Here is a 22,498-nt window from a genome sequence, read left to right on the forward strand (position 1 = left end):
GGATCCCTCTAGAAAACAGATTCAAGCTGCCCCTCTTGGTCACCAGTACAGGAAAGATTTCCTTGGAGAAAAGTGGAAAAAATTGTTTATTTAACAAGCCAAGTACTTACAAACATAAAAATAATAATATTAAACAATGGAATTCCTTGTTGTCCTGAAGAGAGGCAAATTCAGAGAGAGCCCAGAGTTCTTTTCGTGGTATGTGGCTCAGCTCACTCAGTCTCTTTTCGGTCCCTCCTGCGTTGGAAAAGGCAGTCCTGGGCCCTGGTGGGGCACAGGCTGAGCTCCCGGTGCTTTTCTGTGTTTTTGGTCCAAAGCAAGGCTGATCAGTTCCAAGGAAAAGAAAAGCAACTGTCCGGGGAACTTCTCTGCCTCAGCTAGCTTTAAAAACGTTAACTAGAAGCAAAGGAGAGCTCTCTCCTGCTGTCTGTGCTGCAGACAACACAGCCCGTGAGAAAGAATGCGGGGGAGAGAGTGCAGTTTCTGCAAACAAACTGCGCGCTTCTTCTCCTCCCCTTCGCTCTCTGAACCAGATTTAAAGGCACAAAACATATTTCTGGGCTAAACAGACAAATGGGGATAAAATTCAGCATCATAAAGTCACCCCAGGACTGGGCTTTACATGTGCTACTTCATTTTCTTCAAAAATTCTCCTTCCACTTCACTGTGAGGAAGCCTGTTCCAGAAGCAGCTTCACTCTCAGCATGTTCTTCACACAATGAGTCACACAATTTGAAACCTAGAAATAGTAGGCTTGGTAGAAGATTTCAAACTGTTTACCAAACTAAGGCAAAAACACAGATGGAAGGAAAGATAATAGAGCGCAGTTCATTACTTCCCGTTAAAGTGTGGATAAGTGCAGCTAAAAAGTCAAAAGCAGCAGAAATTAAAAGCAGTGGTACTCTTACAATGAGGGGCATTCATACAGTGTCAGTGGATGAATTTTATTTCAAGAGAAATAAACAACGAAAACAAATAAACTCTGCTCATAGTAACACTGGAGTGAGTGTGATGTTCCCTACCCAGATGGCATTACTCTGGAATTTTTTTTTTAAATAATTGCCAAAGGCAGAATCAGGCTCATTCGCTGGATATTTGAAACACATGACTGAGGAGCATGAGTCGGAGAACAACTATGCCTTGCTGCTTTAGGGTTTTTCTGAAGAAGCACCTGGCATAACAGAGTTATTTCTCCAAAGGTGCTCTAGGGAGCACTGCGTTGTCAGACCAGGCAGAGCAGCGAGCAGCGAGCCTGACTGGGGACTGGAGGCAGCGAGCAGGGAAAGAGCCGCGCTCCTGTCCTGCATCCTGTTCTGCTCCTGTCCCCATCCCGCTGTGTCCCCATCCCGCTGTGTCCCCACTCCGCTCTGCTCCCGTCCCCACCCCGCTCGTCGAGCCTGGGTGTGCTGGGTGAGTCTTTAGCCAGGAGACTGCACTGGGCGGCAGCTTGGGGAGCATCCCCTGACGGAGCGCTGGCGGAACGAATGGCTGGGCAACCTGGCCCAAACACCCGTGGTTTCCTGCTACTCTCAGCAGGAAACGCGTCTCTGGCACTTGGCAGCGAGAAGAGCTGCTGGGAGCCTTTCCCGGGGTGGCTCCGCCAAGCGCCCCCATCCCGCCCGCCCGCCCGCCCGCGCCGCTGCCCACAGCCCACAGCAAAGATGGCGGCGCGGGGAGCGGCAGTGCGCAGCCGCCCTGCCCTGCCGGGCCGCGCGCGCCTGGGCGGCTGGCGGCTGGCGCGGCCACGTGACGCGTTCAAGCGCGCCGCGCGGGCCCCGCGCGCAGGGAGGACGGCGCGGCGGGGGGCGCGCGGGCGATCAGGTGACCGCTAACCCCCGGCGGCGGCGGCGCGCGCCCGTTACCGCACCGCTCGCGGGGACTCGCGATGTGGGACACGGGACACGGGATACGGGACTGGGGACGCAGGACACAGCGCCGGGGAACCCGCAGTGGGGCTCTCCGGGGTCCGCAGCGCGGGGGGCGGGAGACGGGCCAGGGGGCCGGGCTGGGTAAGGCGCAGCCTCCGCGGTGCGGGGACCGACCCACGGTGCGGGCGGCGCGGCGGGGCACCCGGCCCGTGGCCCGCGTGTTCGGGACGCTCTGCGGCCTCGCTGTCAGCCCGCGGCAGGGAGTGTGGCCCGCCGGTGGCGGGGAGCAGCCCGAGCGCGCTGAAAGGCGCCCGGGCCGTGTCGCCGCTCCCGCCTGGGACTCCGGCCGCGGCCACCCGCGCTGCAGAACACCGGTGCTCGCTCTCCGGTGTCTCCTCGGAGCCTCGAGAGACAGCTCCTGCTCGGCCGTGGCGATGAGGCCGGCAGTGCCTTCGCAGTATGTTGGTGATGTGCAGGGACCACTGCTGGCCTTGCTGCATGAACCGTGGATGTTGAAAAACATTGCGGCATCGCAGTGAATGTGAAGGGTGACAGGTACACCGTTCTCACAGCCACGTTATCCTTTCACAAAATACATTTTATCCCAAAGAATAAAACTGCACCCTCTGTGTTAGGGGAAATGGTCACAAGTGATGTAAAGCATAAAGACACCAGTATACAGAATGATTCTCTTGTGCTCCTGCTTCAGCTAATTCAGCTTTCCTTTCCCATAAAGGGGTTCCCTCATTCATGGCTTGAGCCTGGCAGGCATAGGATGGACTGTCAACTCCTCTGCAGGCACTGAAGTGACTTCACAAACAGCGGCCGTGAGCCGAAGACCTCGCGCAGGTGACACGTCTGCTCCGGTAAGGGCCCTGTGCCAGCAGAGTATCCAAGTGCAGCTCTCCAGGGTAGATCTAGAGGGGAGGGCCGGGCCTGGCCACTGGCATTATTATCTTCTATCACTGTAGTTTACTGGGACTAAGCTATGAACAAAAGTCTTATGTTAATTTTAGAGCATTAAGCAGTTAATTGTGTTAACACTCACAGTGACCTCAGTCTGCTTTCCCATAGCAGCCACACTGTGTAAGCACTTTCCGGGACTTCTTTAGTGAGAAAAACAAAAAATATAGAAGCACTGAAATTGTCTGTAAACTGTCATTTAGCCTGGAAAGTTTTCTTTTAAGCCAGCAAAGTTTGAGTCTAATAGTTCAGTGGAGTATAGCCACAGCTCATTTTCTGTCCTGCACATGTGTTTTGAGAAGTTCCCTCTGGGCCTGTATGTCACAGGCTGCACTGAGGGGGCCTTATATCCCAGAGCAATGCACTTCCCCAAGCATAGACACACCAAACAGCATAAGACATGCTCTGTGCTTTTTCAGAAAAAAAATTCAGAGAGCTCAGTGAACCATCCCTGTCCCATTATTCACTCACTGACACTTGAGCTAAATGAACCTTCTCAGATCAGATTTACATAAACTTGCTCTAACTTGTTCTGAGAAACATCCAAGGATACAACACCCACCTCCTTCCACTTGCAGATACCTCTAGTCATCGGTAGGCAAATTTATGATCCCATTAAAGTTGATATACAGTTCCTTAGTTCAGAAACATTCTTCTAAATTGTTTGAGTCTGTCTTGTTAGTAAGAAGTCCAAGGCTCACAGTCATTCCCACTCCATCACACTGACCATTTAAGAATGATTACTGAACTTGGAGTTTAAAGAGCCTTCCAAAACAATCTAGCTGTATGCAAACAGTTCAGATTCTTGCCTTTTTTTTTTTTTTTGAGGAAGACAGATTCATACCAACTTTTCTTCAATATACCATAAGTACCTATTTCATACACCACAAGAGCAATGGTACTTTTAGAGGGATATTATTTCTACATTTGTTTTACAAAAAGCCCCACCAAGCCAACAAAATAAATTTGACATTAACATGTTGGGAAGGAGAATACAAGGGGATGGAGATTGTTGAGATTTCTAGGTTCTCAGGACTGACAATAGGGTGGGAAACTGGCCAAAGCATCTAATACAGAAAATGAATAATTTTCACATTCACTGTTTGAGAACTGATACCACTTTTCTCTGCCTGAGGTGAGGAAATATGTATGCCGTGCGATGTTATGTGATTCAAATAAGCACTGCTGGCATTTCAAACTAAGCCTGACTTAATGAGATGGCATACAGTGCTCCACTGCTCACTCCTTGATAAAAAACCTCAGTGTTTAAAGACTAGAGTTTGTCAGAAAATGACAGGGATTTCCAGGAGCTGGAGCTCTCATGTTCTGACAGTGCAAAACTGTAAGGCTGTGAGCAGAGCAATAGGAGTATCATTTCATCATATGCTTTTAAAAATAGATTCTGTGCAACATGTTACACAGAAACCCATATTGCAACAAGAAATGCAGAAGGACTTTCACAAATTTATTTGAATCAGTGACAACTAGTGAAGTGATCTTAAAACTCACATTGCAATTATGACTGGAAGTTTAGAAGTATGGTAACATCTTTTCAGGAAAACTGAGCTCTCAGGAGAGTGATTTCTCTTGTCTTTGGGTTGTAGATAATTTTGTGCATTGTAAATCACTCACACAAAACTGAGCACATAGGAAAGCTCTCCTAGTGAATCTTCCCCTTAACTATTGCAGATCATCACTAGAAGAACTGTAGCATTTGAAAGTTTAATGCAGAAGGAGTTTTGATGTCCCGAGTTACGTAATTCTAAATTTGGCTGAGTGTCATGGGGTGGTTTTGTTTATAGGCTGCTAACTCTGGAACACTCCTCTAGTTCGGAAATGCCAAACCTTTCTGATTCCCATGGGACACCAGAATTGTCTGTTAGTAAGCTCTACGACTGTTCCATGAGTTCTGTGTCAAACAGGCCTGGCCAGGTCCTAGTGTGGTTGAAATGAGAGAGCTGCACTGATGGGAGCATGATGACCCTTGGAACCTCTCTGGCCAATGACCATACCAGTTTCTCTAAATGCAAGGCTGGTTTCCTTCCTGGGAAGAACTTGGAAGGAAATTCCAAGAAGGCTCACCAAGAATTTGTCCACCCAGAAGCTCTGTAGACCCCAAGGGGAAGGAATGGTTAAGAAACAGCTTTTTTCCACCCTGTTCAGTCCAGGCTCAGTACTGATAGCCAAAGCAGGGCTGTGGGCAGCCCCCTTCTGCCACTGCTTCTGTAGGAGCTCTGTGATTCTTAGAACTCCCCTGAGTTTTGGGTTATCAAGTGCCCCTTGTTGCAGCTGCATCAGCTCTAGAATGGTTCATTTACTGAGCACAACAACAGGCTCCTGTTTGGGCAGGATTCCATTGGCAGTCCATGCCTGACCTGGAGACCTTTGATATTTTGGCTGGCAGACTACTTGTCTGTGCCCTGCTTGGTATTTCCCTGTAAAATATACTCTAGGATGTCCTTTCTTTAGGAGACATTACCCTTCCTCCCACTCATTCCTGAGTCAAGTCCAAGCATCACTGCATATGCTCTTGGCTGGAAGGTCCACCCCTTTCTGCAGGGAGTGTACAAGCCCAGTCCCTGTTTCTTCCTCACTGGACAGCACAGTCTTCCAGCTCAGAAGGGGTCCCTGGTTCCTGCAGCTGGACACATCTGCACTTCCAGCTTTGCTTCCCAGAGGGGACTTGCTAAATGTAGGTACAGCTGCATACTGACAGCATCAACACAGTCAGGAGAGGCCCAAGATACTGGGCTCCTTTTTCCAGTAGATCCTCATACTGCAGTTTTTTATGGATATCTTTGCCTGCTGTTACCCAGAGATGACAAGACATTGGAGAAGTTTGTGCATTGTTCTCATGGGAAGAGCACACTTGCCTATACCATACCTGCATTTTAATCTTGATATTTTTATTTTATTAAAATTACATGGAGTTTTTCCTTCTTTTTTTTTTTAAAGGAAAAGGCTTAGAGAGATATGGAGATTGAAAGAATCATTCAAGACACACTGACATGCTTCATCCAGTCCCACATCCCTGCAGCAGATCTCAGGTATGTTGAGATAGGCAGTTCCAGTATCATGCTCCTGCATTGTCACTCTGTGCATTATACTGAATTCTGTAGTTTTCCTGTACTTTGTGTTGCTCCCTCTCAAGTCAGATCCAGGATGTAGGTAATTTGTACAGGCTCTGATGGGAATGCTGGAATAACTATAGTTTAGCATTGCAATCTAGCAATGGCATTTCTTTGACGACCAAGATGATTAATTTCCTGTCCAGTAATACCCATTAGGATATGGGATTTCCTTCATTCCACAGTGCTCCCAAATGGCTTTCTGAGCAGGATCATCTCTTTCAGGCCTCTCTCTGTTTTGAGCTCTGCCTGCATGCAGAGATACAGCCACCTTGAGGCTGGAACACAGCAGTGAGTTTTGCAGCTGGTGGCAGCAGTGACACCAGCGTGGAGTGCAGCAAGCAGAGAACACTGTATCCCACAGAAAGGGTAACTCACCTGAAATACCAGTCCATATAGAACAGCCAAGGCCTTGAACACCTGGAATATTTTGGTTAGCTCCGCTGAAGCACCCGCAGGAGCACAGCCTCTGGAACACACACTGGGACTTTCATTCAGTGCTGCCCAGGAAGCAGGACCACATGCACTATTTATCTGTTAATGCTTCCCTCTCAACCACTGACCACCTGCTACTTGGCCTTAGGGGTGGTATCTCCTCGTAATGTACAGTCACATAGCTCCTGCTGCTGTATTAGAAAGACACAAGGTTAGGCAGAATGGGGATGGAGAGAAAGGAAAAAATGGGCCTGTTGACTTTGCTGTCTGTGTTGTCTTTGTCTCCAGTGGGATGGATGATGTTTTCTTCTCTTACATCACGGGTGTCCTGGAAGAGCTGGGCTCACCAGAGTCCTCTGAAGAGACTTTTGACATGGACACCTTTGTGGAAATGATGGAGGCATATATCCCTGGTTTTGCAGAAATCCACAGGTATGTGAATGTTACTGGTTTGTATGTGTATGCCATGCATCAAGAGCCTGGCCCCAAGACCCCCAATACTACAAATTCTTTTGTTATACCCAGATGAAAATGTATTAGTACTAAACCTGAGCCATCATGATAAGTCACTCTTTGCCTGAATACACAGATGCCAATCCTAATATAGTTTGCAACTAGGTCCTTTGTAATCTGAAATACCAGTTGATTTTACTGGGCTTCCCATCAAGCCTTGTCTTTCTATAAAATGGTAGCCAAGTAGGAGAGGCTAGTGCTTTTATTCCTCATGCTTATTATACAGCTTCTGTCTCTTGCAGTGGGGATGTTTGTGAAATGATGTTCTCCCTGTCAGAAAGGCTTTGTGAAGCTCGCAACAAAGGTGAGTTACACAAACAATGTCAGCACAAGATCTGTACATGTTTTTTAGCCTTAATATTTGGAGTTGAACAATGTCACAGAAAAAGTACAAACTTGTTTGCCACAGTTAGGAACTCATAAGGTAGCCCAAATTGATTGACAGGTTTGGGTTTTTTTTTTTCCAGCAGTCAGGTTTTTCACATCAACAAATGGGAGATGGGAGGTTAGAGTCATATGGAATACTGTCCAAGACATACTGAAGTGAAAAACACTTGATTAATTCTCCAAATACCTTTATTGAGATCAAAGCCAGAGTAATAAGAAAGAAATAACTAGTTCAGGGCTGCTTGTTGAAATTCTGCTGTAAGTTAATTCTGAAAGAGGATTTCTGCCTGCCTCTGATAGCCATCTGCCTAAGTGGCACTACCACTGGGCAGCCTTTATCAGGTACATCATCAAATAGGGTATCCAGCTGAGTGCATGTATCACATCTAACTTTGAGCATCCTCAAAGCTCACTTCCTGTTCATCCATGAACCCTGGCACAGATGCAAAATCAGTGATGTGCTCTGACCTGCATTGTGCAGGACTGCTGAAGACTACGCTGTGACAATGGCCCTTTCTAACCTCAGCATTCACAGGCCAGCTGGATTGCTGTATCAATTAACTCTGTGGATACTTTCCACTAAAGAACAGACAGGTTGCAGTGCCTGGATATCAAATCTTTCAGGACATAACCAGTCTGAGTTTTGCTGGTCTAGCAACATCACTGCTGCCTTGCCAGAAGGCTATACAATGTAGAATAGACAGTCCTGTCTTTTATCTTTCTTGCTGCTTTCTTGAACTTGACAAAATCTTCTGCTCTGCTCCCCTGCATCCTACCCTTTGAGGATCCTGATGTAGCCAGAGTGTGGAAGGAAAGCACCATTCCAGTCTTAGGACAGAACAAAAGTGAAATGGTTCTTCCTACCGTGGGAGAAAGAGCCTGTAAAAAAAGAGACGCATCAGAGTAACCTGATCACAGGATGTGCTGGCCTGCATGCAGCCTGAGGACTACCACAGTGTATTCCCAAGTTTAAAAATCAAAACTACACCTTAGTTCAAAGAGCAAATACCAGGGAATTCTTAGAAGTATCCACAACCGAAGCACTAGTGGACTGAGAATTGAAAAGTATAATTGAATTTGCAAGCAGCCCATGCCCTTTACAGCCTGGAAGTGCAGAACTCAGGCACTCCAGCATGTGCTAGCACTGGCTTCCTGCAGATCAGTGGGAGCAGAGCTGCAGCTGTCCCTGCTGAGGGCAGGAGAAACAGTAGTCCTTCCAAGTATTGTCACTTAAGAAGAGATTTGCTTTGGCACACAATGCACTAGCAATCTAACGCCAACAGAAAGCACAGAGCTCTAGCCTTAGTGGGACTGTTCCTCAGGAGATATCACTGTGTCTTTAAGAAAAACTTGGCCAAAAGGCTGTGGAAAGCAGGAGTGAAGCATCCTCTGAAGATCTCACCAAGGGCCAGGAGGCTGGAGCTGGAGCCTGCAACGGGGAAAGACTGTGCACTGTAACAGACGGAGCCGGGGCCCAGGTATGAGTACCCGCAGAGGAGCAGGAGCACTGGGACAGGCACACAGCACTAGGCTACCAGCACCACCTGAGGGCATTTTCCAGCTCTGGACAGCATAGGCTGTGACACAGCATCACTTGTGTCCATGATCTTCTCCACTGTATGGCCTGAGCGAGACTGTCAGAAAATTATATGCTGACAGACTGTGAGCCAATGCTCTGGCTCATCCTTTTCAGTGGCTGGAAAGGGTAAGCAAGAGCAATGGCTGAGAGAGCCTGTCCCAGTGCCTTCAGAAATCCCACAGCAGCTACAGGTACTGCAGTACCTTCTACATCAACCCCAGCTTCCTCCCCCACACCCTGCTTGCTGTTGCTCCAGTACTGATCTATTCCTGCTCTGCAGTACAAGCATTCTGTGTCCACAGCGTTCTAGCAAATGCTGCTATGGTGATGCCTTCTGATGTAGCATCAGGTCAGTGTTTAGCAGCCCCTTTCCTTTCTAATCAAAGTACATATAACTTACAAGGTGGGCAGGAGTCAGGCATTCGCACCACAGGGTCCAGGAAGCTCACTCACTCTTAAGCATGGCCACACAGATGAGTCAGGTTATGGGAGCCCTGCTTTAAAGCAAGGTGAAATACAGAGAGAGGAGATCAAAGGAGAGTGAGAGGAGTTGGTGCTTCCAAAGATACAGTCCCCTGTTAGCTTCAAGAATCAGATTTAGTAATGATGGTAAGGAGAGCTTTCAGCAAAAGGCAAGCTGAATTTCCTGACTCTGAAAAAACAGAGGCCCTTTTCAGTAGCCCTCTCCTCACTGCTGCATCCCCAACTTATCTCTGTCTCTTTCTCCAACTAGGAAGGTGCTGACTTGAAGGATGGGGTGGAGCTGCTCCTGGAGATGTTCCCAGCCTGTACTGTGAGCCAGGCAGAGAAGGCTCTTGCCATGACCTTGGGGAACTTGGAAGAGGCAGTGCAGTTAATTGTGGAGGAGAAGGTGGAAATTGGCCCAGCAGGTGCGAGTGTGAAGGTACTGTACTCTGACCAGGGTGGCAGTGGGCCAAGGAGCAGGGCAGAACTCAGGGACATACAGGTGCCACAGATCTCTGCTACAAGCAGAAATTTTGACTGCAGAAACTTAATGCACAGTAAGCCAGGAGGATCATGCAGAGTGACAGCTCCTCTCCTTCCCCTGGCTCTATTGGTATAGGCTGTGCCCACCAAGGCAGGCCCCCATGGAGCTGTGGCTGGCACCCCTTTCCCCCTGGAGTGCTCCACCAGCAGCTGGGTTCACTGAGCTAGCAGGTAAGCTGTATGCCCTGTTGTTGTGCTATTCACACACCAGCTTGTCTCCTCCCAGGAACTGGCACGGCCCCGCAGAGCACCCAACCACGAGGAGCTAAAACAGGTCATCCTACAGAAGTAAGTACCCAGCAGCAAAGACCCCTTGTTTTGCTCCAAATCAATGAAGAGGTAGCAGTTTGGGGAACAGTGTGGTCTGTAAAGAACTAGGGGTGGGTATTTGCTGAACACATCTAAGCACAAATACAATCATCAGCTGGGAAGAAGAAAAATAAAAATGAAAAAACCAACTAACCAAACACATACACGCAAAAAACCCAAACAACCCACAAAACCTAAACAACAGAACAGGTTTGGTTTCTTTTAGAGCTCTGGCACAGGAACACATGACCTGTACCAGCTGGGTCACAGCACTGGCTGCATGCAAGGTTTCAGCCTCCTACAGATGCAGTGTAAGTCACAGTGCTCTTAGCTGAGGTCCTGGTTAAAGGTTCAAGGCACAAACATCATGCTGCAGCTCAGGTAACAAACACATGGTGACCTGTAGAACTACAGTAACTCATTCATACCTCCATTCTTGGAGACAGTCCAAACAAGGTTAAAGATACCTTCAAGAGACTGCCTGTACAACAGCACTGGGAAGATTAAATCTCAATTGCTGAAGGTGTGAATTCAATGCATTTAAAGAAACCTCTCTGAAGTCCTATGGACTTCTTGGGAATGAAAGTAGCTTAAGATTAGTTTACCTATATTCATTTCTAAAAGCATTCAAACAGAATTCTCAATGGGAGAACCCACACTGTGGTTTCATCTATCTGCTTTCAGATCACATCTTTCATGAGTATCCTCATGCAGGCATACAGCTTCCACACGTCCATCCAACCACATCTTTTCCACTTTACATTCTCCCCAGGGACAAAATAAACAGTCAATAGGCTAGGAAAGATAAAGCAAGGCAGAACAGCATCCAGGCAGAAGTAGTAATCCTTGTCCTTGCCCATCTCCTGTGCAGGCTCATTTCAGAGGGACAGGCAAGGGAACAAAATCACCAGCTTCTTGTTAATGTTTCTGAGAACTTCACTTTAATGACATTTTGGCAACATCCTGTACTTTAAACATCACTCAAGCACAGGTACAGAAAGCAGATCGCCATAGCTGAAGATACACAAGAGTAACTATACTACCTACTGAGGGAGAAGTCATGGTCACCTGTGCTGAACCAGCACCAAAATCTCAGAGTAGCAACTCAGCAGTACAGCAAGCAAATGCTTGGACCCTGATGTTTCAGTTACATAGGAAATGAGGTGATGCTCTTATCAAGTTGCTTCCAGCACAGACCTGTTTCACAGTCAAGTAGTAGGAGGAGTGTGAAAGGAACACCATCATTCAGGGCAAAAGCAGACAGATTGGTCTTGTAATCTCACCTATTTCTCATTTGGCTGCCATCACTAGCACTGAGAAGGAACAAAGCTGCCCCAATGGCAGATCACAGCAGACCTCAGTACCTCTCTCAGTTCTGCAGTGGCTGTCAGCATTCTCAACCACCTGAGTTTTCAATACCCTTCACATACAGCTAAGGATGCCACTCCAGGAGAACTCCACTAGATTCTCACCAGAAGGGTGACATACTTCTTGCCCATTTCATCCAGAGGGGAACATCAAGTTTTCCTAGCTGCAATGTAGGCAAGTAGGACACAAACCAGCCAGGGGAGAAAGGACATAGGCTGGGAGTAGCCCCCAGCAATGTATGTTAGAGTGTTCACTGAATGCTTCTTGTGTTTCAGATACATGATGGTGGATAGTGCAGACGACCAGAAAACACATCGGCCAGCTCCACCCAAAGAGGTAAGCAGGCCCAGCTCACCAGCAGTTTAAATGTCGCAAAGGTTAAAATAAAACCAGACTGCAAGTTCAAAAAACACAACAGGGCAGGCCAAAGGCAGGTCTCTTCATAGAACCTGTCAGTCAAAGAGGGAAGATTAGCTCAGCTAAGGTGCTGCAGGAAATGTCAGTTCTTATCTTTGCTGACTACCATGGCTCTTGCTCCCTCCCATCAGATAGCACCCTTCCCAGTTTTGGCCAAGATTCCCAACACAGACAATGGTAAAGCAGCCCACCCACCTCCCATAGTGCAGCTCTGCTTTTGCTTGCCCCCTCCATTTCTCTAGCAGCGTGGCTGTCCATCCACTTGGTACTGATATCTTTCCAGGCTCCCAAGAAGTTGATCCGCTATATTGATAACCAGGTGGTGAGCACAAAAGGAGAGAGGTACAAAGACATCAAGAAGCCTGAGAGTGAGGAGATGAAGAGAACCTACATCAGCCTAAAACCAGCCAGGAAGTATAAGTTCCACTGACAGCCAGGTCCTCCAGCTCTTCAACCTTCCACCTCACTGCCAGGCATGGCAGGATGGATGTGTGGTGCTAGGAATGAGGTCGACTCCACCTGCCACTAACTTGAACTAACCTGGAAGCCAGGACACTGCTTTCAGCTTCCTCAACTAACCTGGCTGAGCAGACTTCTCTCCTTGTGTAGCTATCCCTCTGCCCCCAGGGGCACACTGCAGTTGCTCTCCAGGACCTGGGCATTCTCTGCTATTCCTTGCATGGGACATTTTTAGATCTGAGATGTGGCATGTGCTTTTGCAGCCTTTTTAACAAGTCTTTGTGCACTGTTGCTTTGAGTGCCAGTATTAATAAAGATGATGTGAGTTGGTGTGTAGTTCAGCCAGAGCGTGCACATGCTTTAAAACACTGCCTCCAAAGACAGGAGCAGGGTCATCCTCTCTTCCTCTAATTACTCTCTTCACGTTCTCAAGATGCAGCTGCTGTTTGATTAATTGCCTAGCAGATAAAAGGGCTTAGGCTCAACTCCAGCACTAGGCTCCCCCTGCCAACACAATATGCAGCTCTTTCCATAAACTCCAGCTGATAGCAGAGTCAGTGCTCCTGCCATTTCTCACCACTGTTGAGAGCCAAAGCTCCAGCCACACAACAGGGAGCAAAATACAGTAGCAGGCCTGGGCACTACTAAAATAGTCAGATGCTGGAAGAAACAAATGACAATGACCAACTGCTTTCAGTGACAGCACAGCTAGGTTTGGCATTTTTCTGTCAGTCAAACTGCCATTTGGAGCACAATTCCCACCTTGTTCCAGCCTAAACCAGCACACTAGGCCTGGGCAGACACACTGCCTGTACTGGGGCCATGCTAGTCCTTTGGTGCCAGGCTAGCCAGTGGCTGTGGGCTGGAGCTTAGGCTCACTGCCCTCCTCCCAGAGCCCAGAGGGGCCTGCCCTCTCTCAAGAGGAGGGTTGGTAGCTATTTCTGCTCCAGCTGGTCTGTTTTGTTCCACAGCTCCACTGGCATGCCCTGCACACCCATCCCAGGGGACAGTCCCCATCAAACACTCCCCTGCTTTCTGGACAGCTGCCACTTAAAGATTTAAAATACAACAAATAACAAGTTCTATCTATCAGCTGGCCTGACCAAGCACCTGTTCAGCACCATGGTGTTCCTGCAAATCACTCGCTCTTTCCACACCACTGCAGAGGGAGTTACTTTCCCCAGAGGCACCAATGAAGTCCACTTATGAGCACTCAGGTGGCTGCTACACAGCTGCAGAGGAAAGAGTGAGCCCCACTCAGGCCAGCCTTGCCAATGGGACTGACCTCTCCCTCTGCACATCCCTACAGCAGCCAGTTCCGGCATCCTTCTGGGATCCCAGCATTGTGCCAGTCCCCCCCTCCCCAGCAGCAGCAGTTCTAGATCTGAAGGTTGATGAAAGGGGCAAAGCCAACCACATCCTGCAGCAGAACAAGAGCCCTCTGCAGCGGAGGCTCCACATCCAGCTCCACCCCACGGCTCCGGAGGATGCTCAGGCTGGATTCAGCCACGTTGTGGCAATGCTTGACCTTCAGCGAGCGCAGCTTGGGACAGTACTCAGCCAGGACCCTGCCAAGAAAGACAGCACAGGTAAGTTGCAAGTCAGGACTCCTAAGTTCACCACTCACACTCTTCTTTACTCCCAGCAGCCCAGTGCTTGTGACTGTGCCACACATGCACCAACCTCTGGGGACAGCACCACGGTGGTATGAGATAAAGTCAAGGGACATCCGGATCCCAGACCTATCCTCCATGATATGCTGAGAAATTTGCTGTCAATAGCACATAGTGCTTCCCCTGAAGGGCCTGCTAGTGGCTTCTCTCCCAGGCTAAGCTCTCACTGCTTTCAGCATGAAGAAACATGATTTTCCTCTCTGGTTCTGTCCCTCTCCCCATGCCAGACACCTGCCATCCCCACCCTGGCCCCCCATGTTGCTCAGTACCTGATGGAGTCATTCTTGACTCGTAGACACCCCGTGAGGTCCAAGTGCTCCAGCTCTGGGCAGCACTTGGCAGTCTCCTCAACTGCCACGTCGCCCACGTTGGCATTGACAGCCAGTGACAGAGACTTGAGCCTGCCACACTTCTGCACCAGGTAGCAGATGGCCTCGTCCTTCAGCTGGCGACAGGCCGTCAGGTCCACGGCCTCCAGGGCCTTGCAGTGGTCAGCCAGGCTGCGCAGGGACAGGCTGTCCACCCACTCACAGTGAGCCAGGGAGAGCTGGCGCAGCTGGGGGCAGCTCAGCGAGATGGCCACCAGCGCGTGGCGGCTGAGCTGGGCGCAGCCCTTCAGCTGGATCTGGTGCAGGTGGTGGTTCTGCCCAATGACTGGGAGCAGCTCCCGGTCCGTCAGCCACTCGGAGCAGTTCTGGAGTGCCAGCTGCTGCAGAACTTCGTTGTCCTTCAACAGGTTAACAAAAGCGGCCCGAGGGATGGCAGGTCCGATCTGCGTGGGGAACCCAGGAAGAATGAGGCATCCTCCCAGGGTTTGAGATAAGCCTGGTCCCCACCAAATACTCTCTCCCCTTCTCTCTTCTTCTGTGACAATAGTGACCAAAGCCATCCCCTGTCCTCATCCCAAGGCAAACTCTACCATCAGACTGCTCACCTCATGCCGATGCTACTGCCACAAGCTAGACGATACTCTGGCTTCTCCATCCCACATTATCACTCCTGCATTTATATCCTCGTGATGAGCTCCACACCTCCGCTCTGCAAATATCCCTTTGCTAGACCACTCTGTGTCCTCACAGAATAGCAGCTACTCCAGTCTGTCCCAGGCAGTGGCTCCCAGGAACAGCACAAACTTTCCAATAGCACAAACTTTCCCTAAAGACCAAGCAGAGTTATCTCCCATCAGACCCAACCTACTGCACAACTTTCGTGACAACATGCCACTCCAAAACTCCAAACTGCCAGCCACTGCCCCATAATGGCCTGGGTGGAGTTTCCAAGCTTACTCCTCCCAGGGCCTCTTACTCAAGACACTGGCATTGCTGGGCCCTGAATCACTGCCTCTCCTTCCTAAGCCCATCTGTCCAGTTTGACACCTGGACTATTAACCCAAGCTTCTGACCAGAAACTACCCTCCTTGCCTACCCTTTCTTCTCCCCACAGAGATGCTCCCCTGTTAGTTCCAGAGCAGTAGAACATCTGTGTCCTCCCCCAGCCTCAGAGCCATCCAATACCTGGCTTGAGTCAAAGCAGCGCATGTTGGCCAGGTACAGCTGGATGAGAGACTGGAATGACTTGCTGACCCTCTGCAAGCTCAGGAGTTGCTGCAACGGCAGATGACAGAGGATATGTGGAACCAAGATGTCTTCCCAGGGCAGGTCCAGGAGGCATCCCCTGGTCGGGGTCACACTCATCATCAGACACCAGAGAGCCAGGCTACTGCAGGAGCCAGGCAAGATCAGCTCACACCTACTGCCGGGTGCCTCTAGAACAGCCAAAAAGAAAGACTCAGACTCGGCAACGATTCCCTCAATCAGCCCACAGGGAACAGCCCCTTGGCTAGCCATCAGCAGGGCACGTGCCTGCCGCCTGCATCACCACCTCCCCAGCCTGGGACGTTCACTGCTCAGGCATCCGAGTCTACCTGCCCACAGTGCCCTCCAGGAGAGCTTGGGTGGGGCTTTCCACCAGCTGCTGAAGGAGGCCCTGTCCCTCAGCGAAGCAGCAAGAAGCTGCTGCAGCGTTACCGCGGCAGTCGCACAGTAGCTGTGCCCAGCATTCGTGTCCGAGCATCGCTCTACCTGTCAGCAATCCCCGCATCCAGTGCCGGGCCGCTCGGGCACCCTGCCAGGGGGAGAGACCAGGCGCTTGCTCCTTCCCGCGGGAGAAACAAGGCTCCGGGCTCCCCGCAGGGAATCTCCCTCCGAGGAGCGGCCGTTCAGCGAAGATGAGGCCTCGGGCCGCGAAGGGAAGGAGCAGAGGGGTCCCGGCAGCCCAAAGCCCACCGAGCTGCGGCAGGAGGCCGCGGTTACACTCGGCCCCAGCACAGTCCGCACTTGAGGGGGTCCTCACCCGAGGCCATTCCCGTCCCGCCGTCCCAAGGGGCCTCGCTCGGTCCCAGAGCCGCCCCCGGGCAGCCCCACCGCCGCAGCGGGGCGGCCACCGGGACCAGGACACCCTCCCGCTGCCCGCCGCAGCGCGCCCAGCCCAGCCTTGCTTTGCTTTGCCTTGTAATGCCCTGCCCTGCTTTTCCCCGGCTCCCCGGTACCTGCGGCCCCGGCGGGGCTCTCCCGGCCGCTCCATCCGGCGCCGCACCCGCCCTGGACACCGGCGGCCGGCCCGTGACGTCACGGCGGCGGGCGGAAGTGCGCGCGCCCCACCACCCCACCTTCGGCTCCGCCCCTGGCCGCGCCCCGGCGGCGGAGCGCGCTACCGGGAGCGGACTGAGGCACCGGACCGCGGCGGGGAGTGCCGGGCGGCACAGAGGGACACGGTGGTCACAGGTCCCACTGGTGTCGCAGCGACTCCCACAAGTTGCTCCCGGCGGCGCGGCGCGCACACCGGCTCTGGTGGCCCAGCTCACGGGGCGCAGCCGCTCCCCCGCGCACAGCGCCTGTCCCAGTTCCTTCAGTTATTCCAGATCGCCAGGGCACACCAGATTCCCATGGCCCCAGTTCCCCGGCGTACTCCGGTAGCTGCAGCCCCGCAGCTACCCCGGCTCCCCAGAGCACACCGCCTGTCCCAGTTCCTCGGCTGTCCCGTTTCCCCAGCGCACGCGAGATCCCACCGCACACCAGCCACTTCAGTTCCCCACGGCCTCAATTCCCCCGCGCACACCGGTTGCTCAGCCCCGCAGCTGCCCAGGTTCCCGGGCGCACACCGGCTGGCCCCATTCCCCACGGCCCCTGTTCCCGGCGCACACCGGTTGCCCCCATTCCCCACGGCCCCGGTTCCCGGCGCACACCGGTTGCCCCCATTCCCCACGGCCCCGGTTCCCGGCGCACACCGGTTGCCCCCATTCCCCACGGCCCCGGTTCCCGGCGCACACCGGTTGCCCCCATTCCCCACGGCCCCGGTTCCCGGCGCACACCGGTTGCCCCCATTCCCGCTCCCAGCGCACGCCCCAGCCCCGGCGGGAGGCCGCGCATGCGCAGCGCGGCGCCGCTGTCCGTTCAGCACTACGCGGAGCCGGGACCCGCTGCTGCCGGTGAGCGACGGCCCCGCCAGACCCCCCCGGCCACCGGCCCGGCTCCGCGGCTCTTCCAGCGGGCTGTGCCGCCCTTGTCCGCCCGCAGTAGCGGACGGATCCCTGGAGCTCACAGTTCTCATAACACTCTCGACCGGCAGCCACTGGGCCCCGCTCCTCCGCCGGTACCGGGCTGTCCCCGCCTCGGGGCTGCCCGCGGCCCGCCGCTCGCAGCCCGCATCCTCCCACGCTGCCAACCGGCTCCTCGCGCTCCGCTCCCCCGCCGGTGCCCCACCTGCCTCCGCAGCCCCGGGCACAGGGCGGGGTCCCTCCCTTTGCCCGCAGCCCCCGCGGAGAAGCGGCCCGCGCTCCTGCCCGCGCAGTTGCCATAACGACCCCGTAGGAACGGACGCGGCTCCTTCCTGCCCGCTGTCGGTTTGGAGCGGGCACCGGCGGGCACCCGGTCCGCGTCGGTGCGGCACTCGCACACCACACCTCCGAGCCGGCACAGGGCTGTGACTCCGTCTCTGTCTCGGGACTGAGACCTGCTGACTTGTGCAGCATCGAGCTGCTGATTACTGCGGGGATAGAAACTATAAATAAATCCACCTGGCAAAAGAGCAGGGCCCACAGACAGTAAACAAATCCCAAATCCCTGCTCCCAAGTTTCCTGGAAAGCAAGGATCTGTCTGTGCACCCTGCTCTGCTCATTTCCTCAAAACATAGAAGCTGATTTGTGGAAAGGTCTTCTTTCCTCTGGGGGAAACTACCCACCCTGTCTGCCCTAGGACACGTAGCACCTGCTTCTCGAGGATTCCAGTGGCTCTGTGAGTTAGCACAGTGCATTTCTCATTTAAAGGACAAGTGATGCAGGGTTTTAAATTTTCTGTTGTAGTTAAGAATGCCCTTGGCCATGTCCTGGGATGGCTCTTTCTTTCCCTGTGGTGATAGCACTCTGTTCTTGGCTTCCCGCTGTGAAATGGAAAAGTGCCACCTGGCAGAGTCCCTTAATGTATGGAATCACTGGGCCTATGGGCAGGAGTGGTAGAGGCTGGACATGAGGCTGGTTAGGGCCACTAAGGTTTATAAGTGCCCCAGGGGCCTGAGAGCTCTTGGCCTGTGAGGGATTTGGCCAGTTGGCTGGCTGCAGCTATTGAGATGTATATGTGACATACTACGAATTACGGATACTTTCCAGCTGTGAAATGTTCATATTGTTCTGGTTTTTTGTCCACAGGTAGTTTGCAGATGCAGAAGGAGCATCAGAGACTGTTAATATGTTGTAGAGGTGTGTGCTGAGACACAGCTTTACACCATCAGGATGTTCAGTGAACTCAGCAACCCAGGTCTACACCAATGGTAAGGATCCCAAACCAGTACTGGTTTTGTGCTCATGTCTATCAAGTTTTCCTGCATGCAGAGAAGTGGTGAAATGACTGTACAGCACTGCAGTACAGGGCTTGGGTGGTGTTATCCACTGTAGCTGTGCAGGGAAGGGACAGCTCTAAGCAGACAAGCTTGAAGAACCAGAGCTTTGCTCTGTTCAGTCAAGATTTGCAGCAAGCTTCTGGCTTTCTGTTGGAATATATTCTGCCAAATTTGGGTGTGCATTTCTCTTGAGAGGTATCTGTGAGTCTCCTTTTTAAGCTTCAGTTGGATGCCCATTTTTAGTTGATTCATAATACCTCAAACAGGTCTGCCAGAGCAGCTTTCTGCGTTGGCCCTGGTGAATGCTGGGCTATGGCACCTGCAGTTCTTGCAGGACAGCTGGGGGAGTGTATTGCACAGGTACCTTCAGCACGCAGGGGACGCTGCTCAGCCCCCTGGCACTCCTGTTATCCCAGTGGCCACCGATGTCCTGTGGGGGAAAGCAGGGCTACTGCGACAGACCATGAGCTGCCCTACAGTAATGAGTGACCAAGCTGAGCACCAGGGGGAGGAAGCAGATTAGCTCACAACAACTGCTGCAGCTTTCTGGTATATTCCTTGGTGCTGGCAGCTTGCAGAGCCAGGGCATGGCATCTTTAACCTTGTGAACATCCCCTGAAGTGAACAGAGACTTCAGCCAGCTCCACTGCTGCAAGGTGGTGCTGGTGCACAGCTATACTTCTGAAGAGTCTTGAGAAGCAGTTTGGTCATCACTTCACCCTTTAGGAAGTGGAGATGAGATTTAGGAAACTGGGCCCTGAAGGATGGGAAGTTTTGTCGTTAGAAGAGCTAGCCTCAAGCCCGGAACACAAGGGATTTTTTCCCAGAGATGCTCCTGATTTTCTAGCTATAATGGGCAAGTCTCCCCCACTTACGCCTTTTGACTTTTCCCTTGCATTGAAAATTCAGTTATTTCCATGTCAGAGGTGTATTCAGAGATTGGCTGGGTTTCTGAAAGCCTGCTGGGGTTTCCAGAAGCTAGTGCTGTCCAAGGGTAGAATTTATTTTTAGGAGATCAATATGATGCCAAGCCAACACTATCCCGATGTTCTAGGATCTGTCAGCCCGTATGATGGCTTGGCACCTTGCTGGCTAAACACTTTTAGCCTTGCAAACACTTTGGGGCCATTTTCTTTGCAGTTTCCTACTAGTCTCAAGTGGGAGAAGAACCTTGTCAAGATCTTGCAAAGGACACCAGTAGTGCTGCAGTATTCATTCTTCTTAGATGTGAGAGCTAGGTGAATGCAGTACCACAAAAGTTCAGTAAAGCCCCTCAACACTGTTTTTTCTTGGACTCTCACCAGGTTCTTTCAAAGGATCTGGTTTCATCTTTTCTCTAGCTGCAGGATAAGTCTGACAGCCCCCATCACTCTCAGGGTTGGAGTGGACCACAGCTGGACTTCTTGGTTGCATGGGAGAAGGTATTGAGCTCATAGGGTAAGCTCTGCTGTCAGCCAGTGCTGAGATTGCACAGTGTAACCAGACACCATTTCTAAGCTGGTGAAACAAGAACACATGGTGACTTCTGTTCAACTCTTCCCTGTACATGCCACCTTCCTACTTCTTATTCAGAAAATAATTTGACTATACAGTCAGGACTAAAAAAAAATAAATAAAAAGAAGTAAAAAGCAAGACCAAGTTCTACAAGTCGAGGTTGAGAGAGGATTATGCATGGGAAGCTCCCAGCTAAACAGAAATACAAGGCTGTTCTGCAGCATCCCACTCATGAATCCCCTGCATTCAAGCTTTGAATTTGTCTCAACACATTTTCACAACAGCCATTTTGCTCAGTTTTCTGGCTATATTTGTAATTACTCCTCTATAGCTGACCTTCATGGCCTTTTACACAATCCTGGATGTGACTGTGTTCTTCCTGTTCTGGGTCAGACTGTGTGCCTTGGGCTTACTGTCTCTTGTCTGCATAAAATACTCTGTTTTCATTGCTCTCATTTCCCTTTACACCCTTCCACGTTTCCCCATGTGAATCTTGAGTCTGAAGGTATGGGGAAGGGATCACATCTCATTGCTGCATACATTAGCTGGAGAGCAGTCTGGAGATCTGTGCTGCAGCACAAGCCTGTCCTGGGAGGCTACACCAGAGTTCAGGTGATTTGGGCTGTTTCAGACTAAATTTGTCTCTTTAGTGCAGTGACTCACCATGGTGAGGCAGGTCTGGTGAATGACCTGCTGGCACCCAGGAAGCTCTGTCTTCACTGGAGAGCTCACCCTGCCACTCAGAAATCCCTTGCTTTCCTTCAAGACCATCTTTGCCTGAGCATCTTTTTACCAAGAGATACTCCCACACAATTGTTCCCCTAACTGCTGTGTAGGGAGATTATTTATGGCTCAAGCTGTGCTGAGGCCCCACCTCCCACATCCCCAGGACAGGTTTTATCATGCTGTCATTTCTGCCTTCATCTTGACAGAGCAATGCTGGTGCAGGAGGAAGCCTGCTCCCGGTGCGGGTGCTGCCTAGGGCTGGGACAGAGTCTGAGAGGATTGCTGTGACAGCAGGTGTGCCTGGGGCATGACAGAAATATGTTGTTACAGCTCATTCTGAGGCCCAGCATACAGTGTTTGCTACAGCCTCTTTACAGCCTCTCTACTCTTCCGAGCCCGCGTTCCTCCTGCAAGAGGGAGCAGCACAAGGCAGGGAGCTGGGACACTGGATAGGGCACTGGCAGATGGGCAGGCAGCAGCCATCCCTCATGTAGAGTCTGCATGGACTCTTCTCTCTGGTAAGACATTTTGCAGTCTGTACCCTCTTCTAGAATGTCTTTCACCCTGAAAAATCCCACCACAGTCCCACATGAGTGTCCCGTGCAGGGGAGCTGCCAAGAGGTACAGGTTTGCTCTCCCCTGTTCCAGATCTGGGTGGGAGGGGCTTCAGGAAGGATCTCAGGTACTGTCTTTTTGCCCTGACAAAGCCACAGAACAGCGTTTGTACAGGACTATCCAAGGGAGGGTGTTTTCACCATTTACCTTTAACCACAAGTCTAATGCAATACAGATAAGTGCATCGACCCATTAGAGACTTGGCTTGTGCTGCAATGGCTTTTGTAATATATGGCTAGGTTGTGGTTGGGTGTTGGCACTGGAGGTAGAAGGCATTAATTAGAGACATATAGTTATGGCTAGGCCCTGAGGGAACACATGCAACTTAATTGGTCGCCCTGGAGCCCTCTGTGTGGAGGTGAGGGGAGTTCAGCTTCCCTTGCTTTCACTGGGACCCATCACCTGTGTGGCTGGAGTTGCTATTTCCACAATGCTTCCAGTCAGTTGGGTTGAGAAGAGCCCATCTGCTGATGGAGTGACTGTCCCCACTTGCAGGCCTACTGTGTGCCCTGAGGCTACTGTGCAGCCCCAGTGATTTTGACAGCCATGAGGCAGAATATGCCCTTGCACCGTTTGCAATGCCTTTAGCTCAAAGCACATCAGAGAGGAAATGGCTCTGAAAGCCCCCCTAGGCTCAGAGAAGCAGCCCTGGGGTGCAGCT

General features: G+C 51.5%; 2 protein-coding genes across 3 annotated transcripts; one reads left to right on the top strand and one right to left on the bottom strand.

Moving 5' to 3' along the window:
* The first annotated feature begins 1,728 nt into the window (after positions 1 to 1,728).
* CUEDC2 (CUE domain containing 2) lies at positions 1,729 to 12,775 on the top strand. Of its 2 annotated transcripts, none has more exons than XM_059477601.1 (10): positions 1,729 to 1,821; positions 2,605 to 2,734; positions 5,787 to 5,878; positions 6,683 to 6,826; positions 7,150 to 7,211; positions 8,639 to 8,772; positions 9,607 to 9,777; positions 10,108 to 10,169; positions 11,834 to 11,894; positions 12,259 to 12,775. In XM_059477601.1, the coding sequence occupies exons 3-10, from the start codon at positions 5,805 to 5,807 to the stop codon at positions 12,403 to 12,405; spliced, it is 855 nt and encodes a 284-aa protein (XP_059333584.1). In that variant the 5' UTR covers positions 1,729 to 1,821; positions 2,605 to 2,734; positions 5,787 to 5,804; the 3' UTR covers positions 12,406 to 12,775. The 2 variants fall into 2 exon arrangements, with proteins under 2 accessions (XP_059333584.1, XP_059333583.1); XM_059477600.1 differs by lacking the exon at positions 1,729 to 1,821 and adding an exon at positions 2,048 to 2,423.
* On the bottom strand, positions 11,103 to 16,744 carry FBXL15 (F-box and leucine rich repeat protein 15). The gene is made up of 4 exons (XM_059477599.1): positions 16,656 to 16,744; positions 15,622 to 15,872; positions 14,377 to 14,879; positions 11,103 to 14,002 (listed from the first exon to the last, which is right to left on the bottom strand). Exons 2-4 carry the CDS (start codon positions 15,802 to 15,804, stop codon positions 13,813 to 13,815), a joined length of 876 nt encoding a protein of 291 aa, XP_059333582.1. The 5' UTR covers positions 15,805 to 15,872; positions 16,656 to 16,744; the 3' UTR covers positions 11,103 to 13,812.
* Between the last annotated feature and the right edge of the window lie 5,754 nt (positions 16,745 to 22,498).

Source organism: Ammospiza nelsoni, chromosome 8 (genome assembly GCF_027579445.1).
Source record: "Ammospiza nelsoni isolate bAmmNel1 chromosome 8, bAmmNel1.pri, whole genome shotgun sequence".
NCBI lineage: Eukaryota > Metazoa > Chordata > Aves > Passeriformes > Passerellidae > Ammospiza > Ammospiza nelsoni.

Bases quoted from the DNA above. Each gene is read 5' to 3' on its own strand.
- CUEDC2 (XM_059477601.1), top strand. From the start codon at position 5,805: ATGGAGATTGAAAGAATCATTCAAGACACACTGACATGCTTCATCCAG. The intron at 7,212-8,638 runs GTGAGTTACACA...TGTGTCTTTAAG, and splicing joins TTGTGAAGCTCGCAACAAAG to AAAAACTTGGCCAAAAGGCT. The intron at 9,778-10,107 runs GTACTGTACTCT...GTCTCCTCCCAG, and splicing joins CAGCAGGTGCGAGTGTGAAG to GAACTGGCACGGCCCCGCAG.
- FBXL15 (XM_059477599.1), bottom strand. From the start codon at position 15,804: ATGATGAGTGTGACCCCGACCAGGGGATGCCTCCTGGACCTGCCCTGG. The intron at 14,880-15,621 runs GTATTGGATGGC...TTCCCCACGCAG, and splicing joins GCTGCTTTGACTCAAGCCAG to ATCGGACCTGCCATCCCTCG. The intron at 14,003-14,376 runs GTACTGAGCAAC...CTTTCTTGGCAG, and splicing joins GTCAAGAATGACTCCATCAG to GGTCCTGGCTGAGTACTGTC.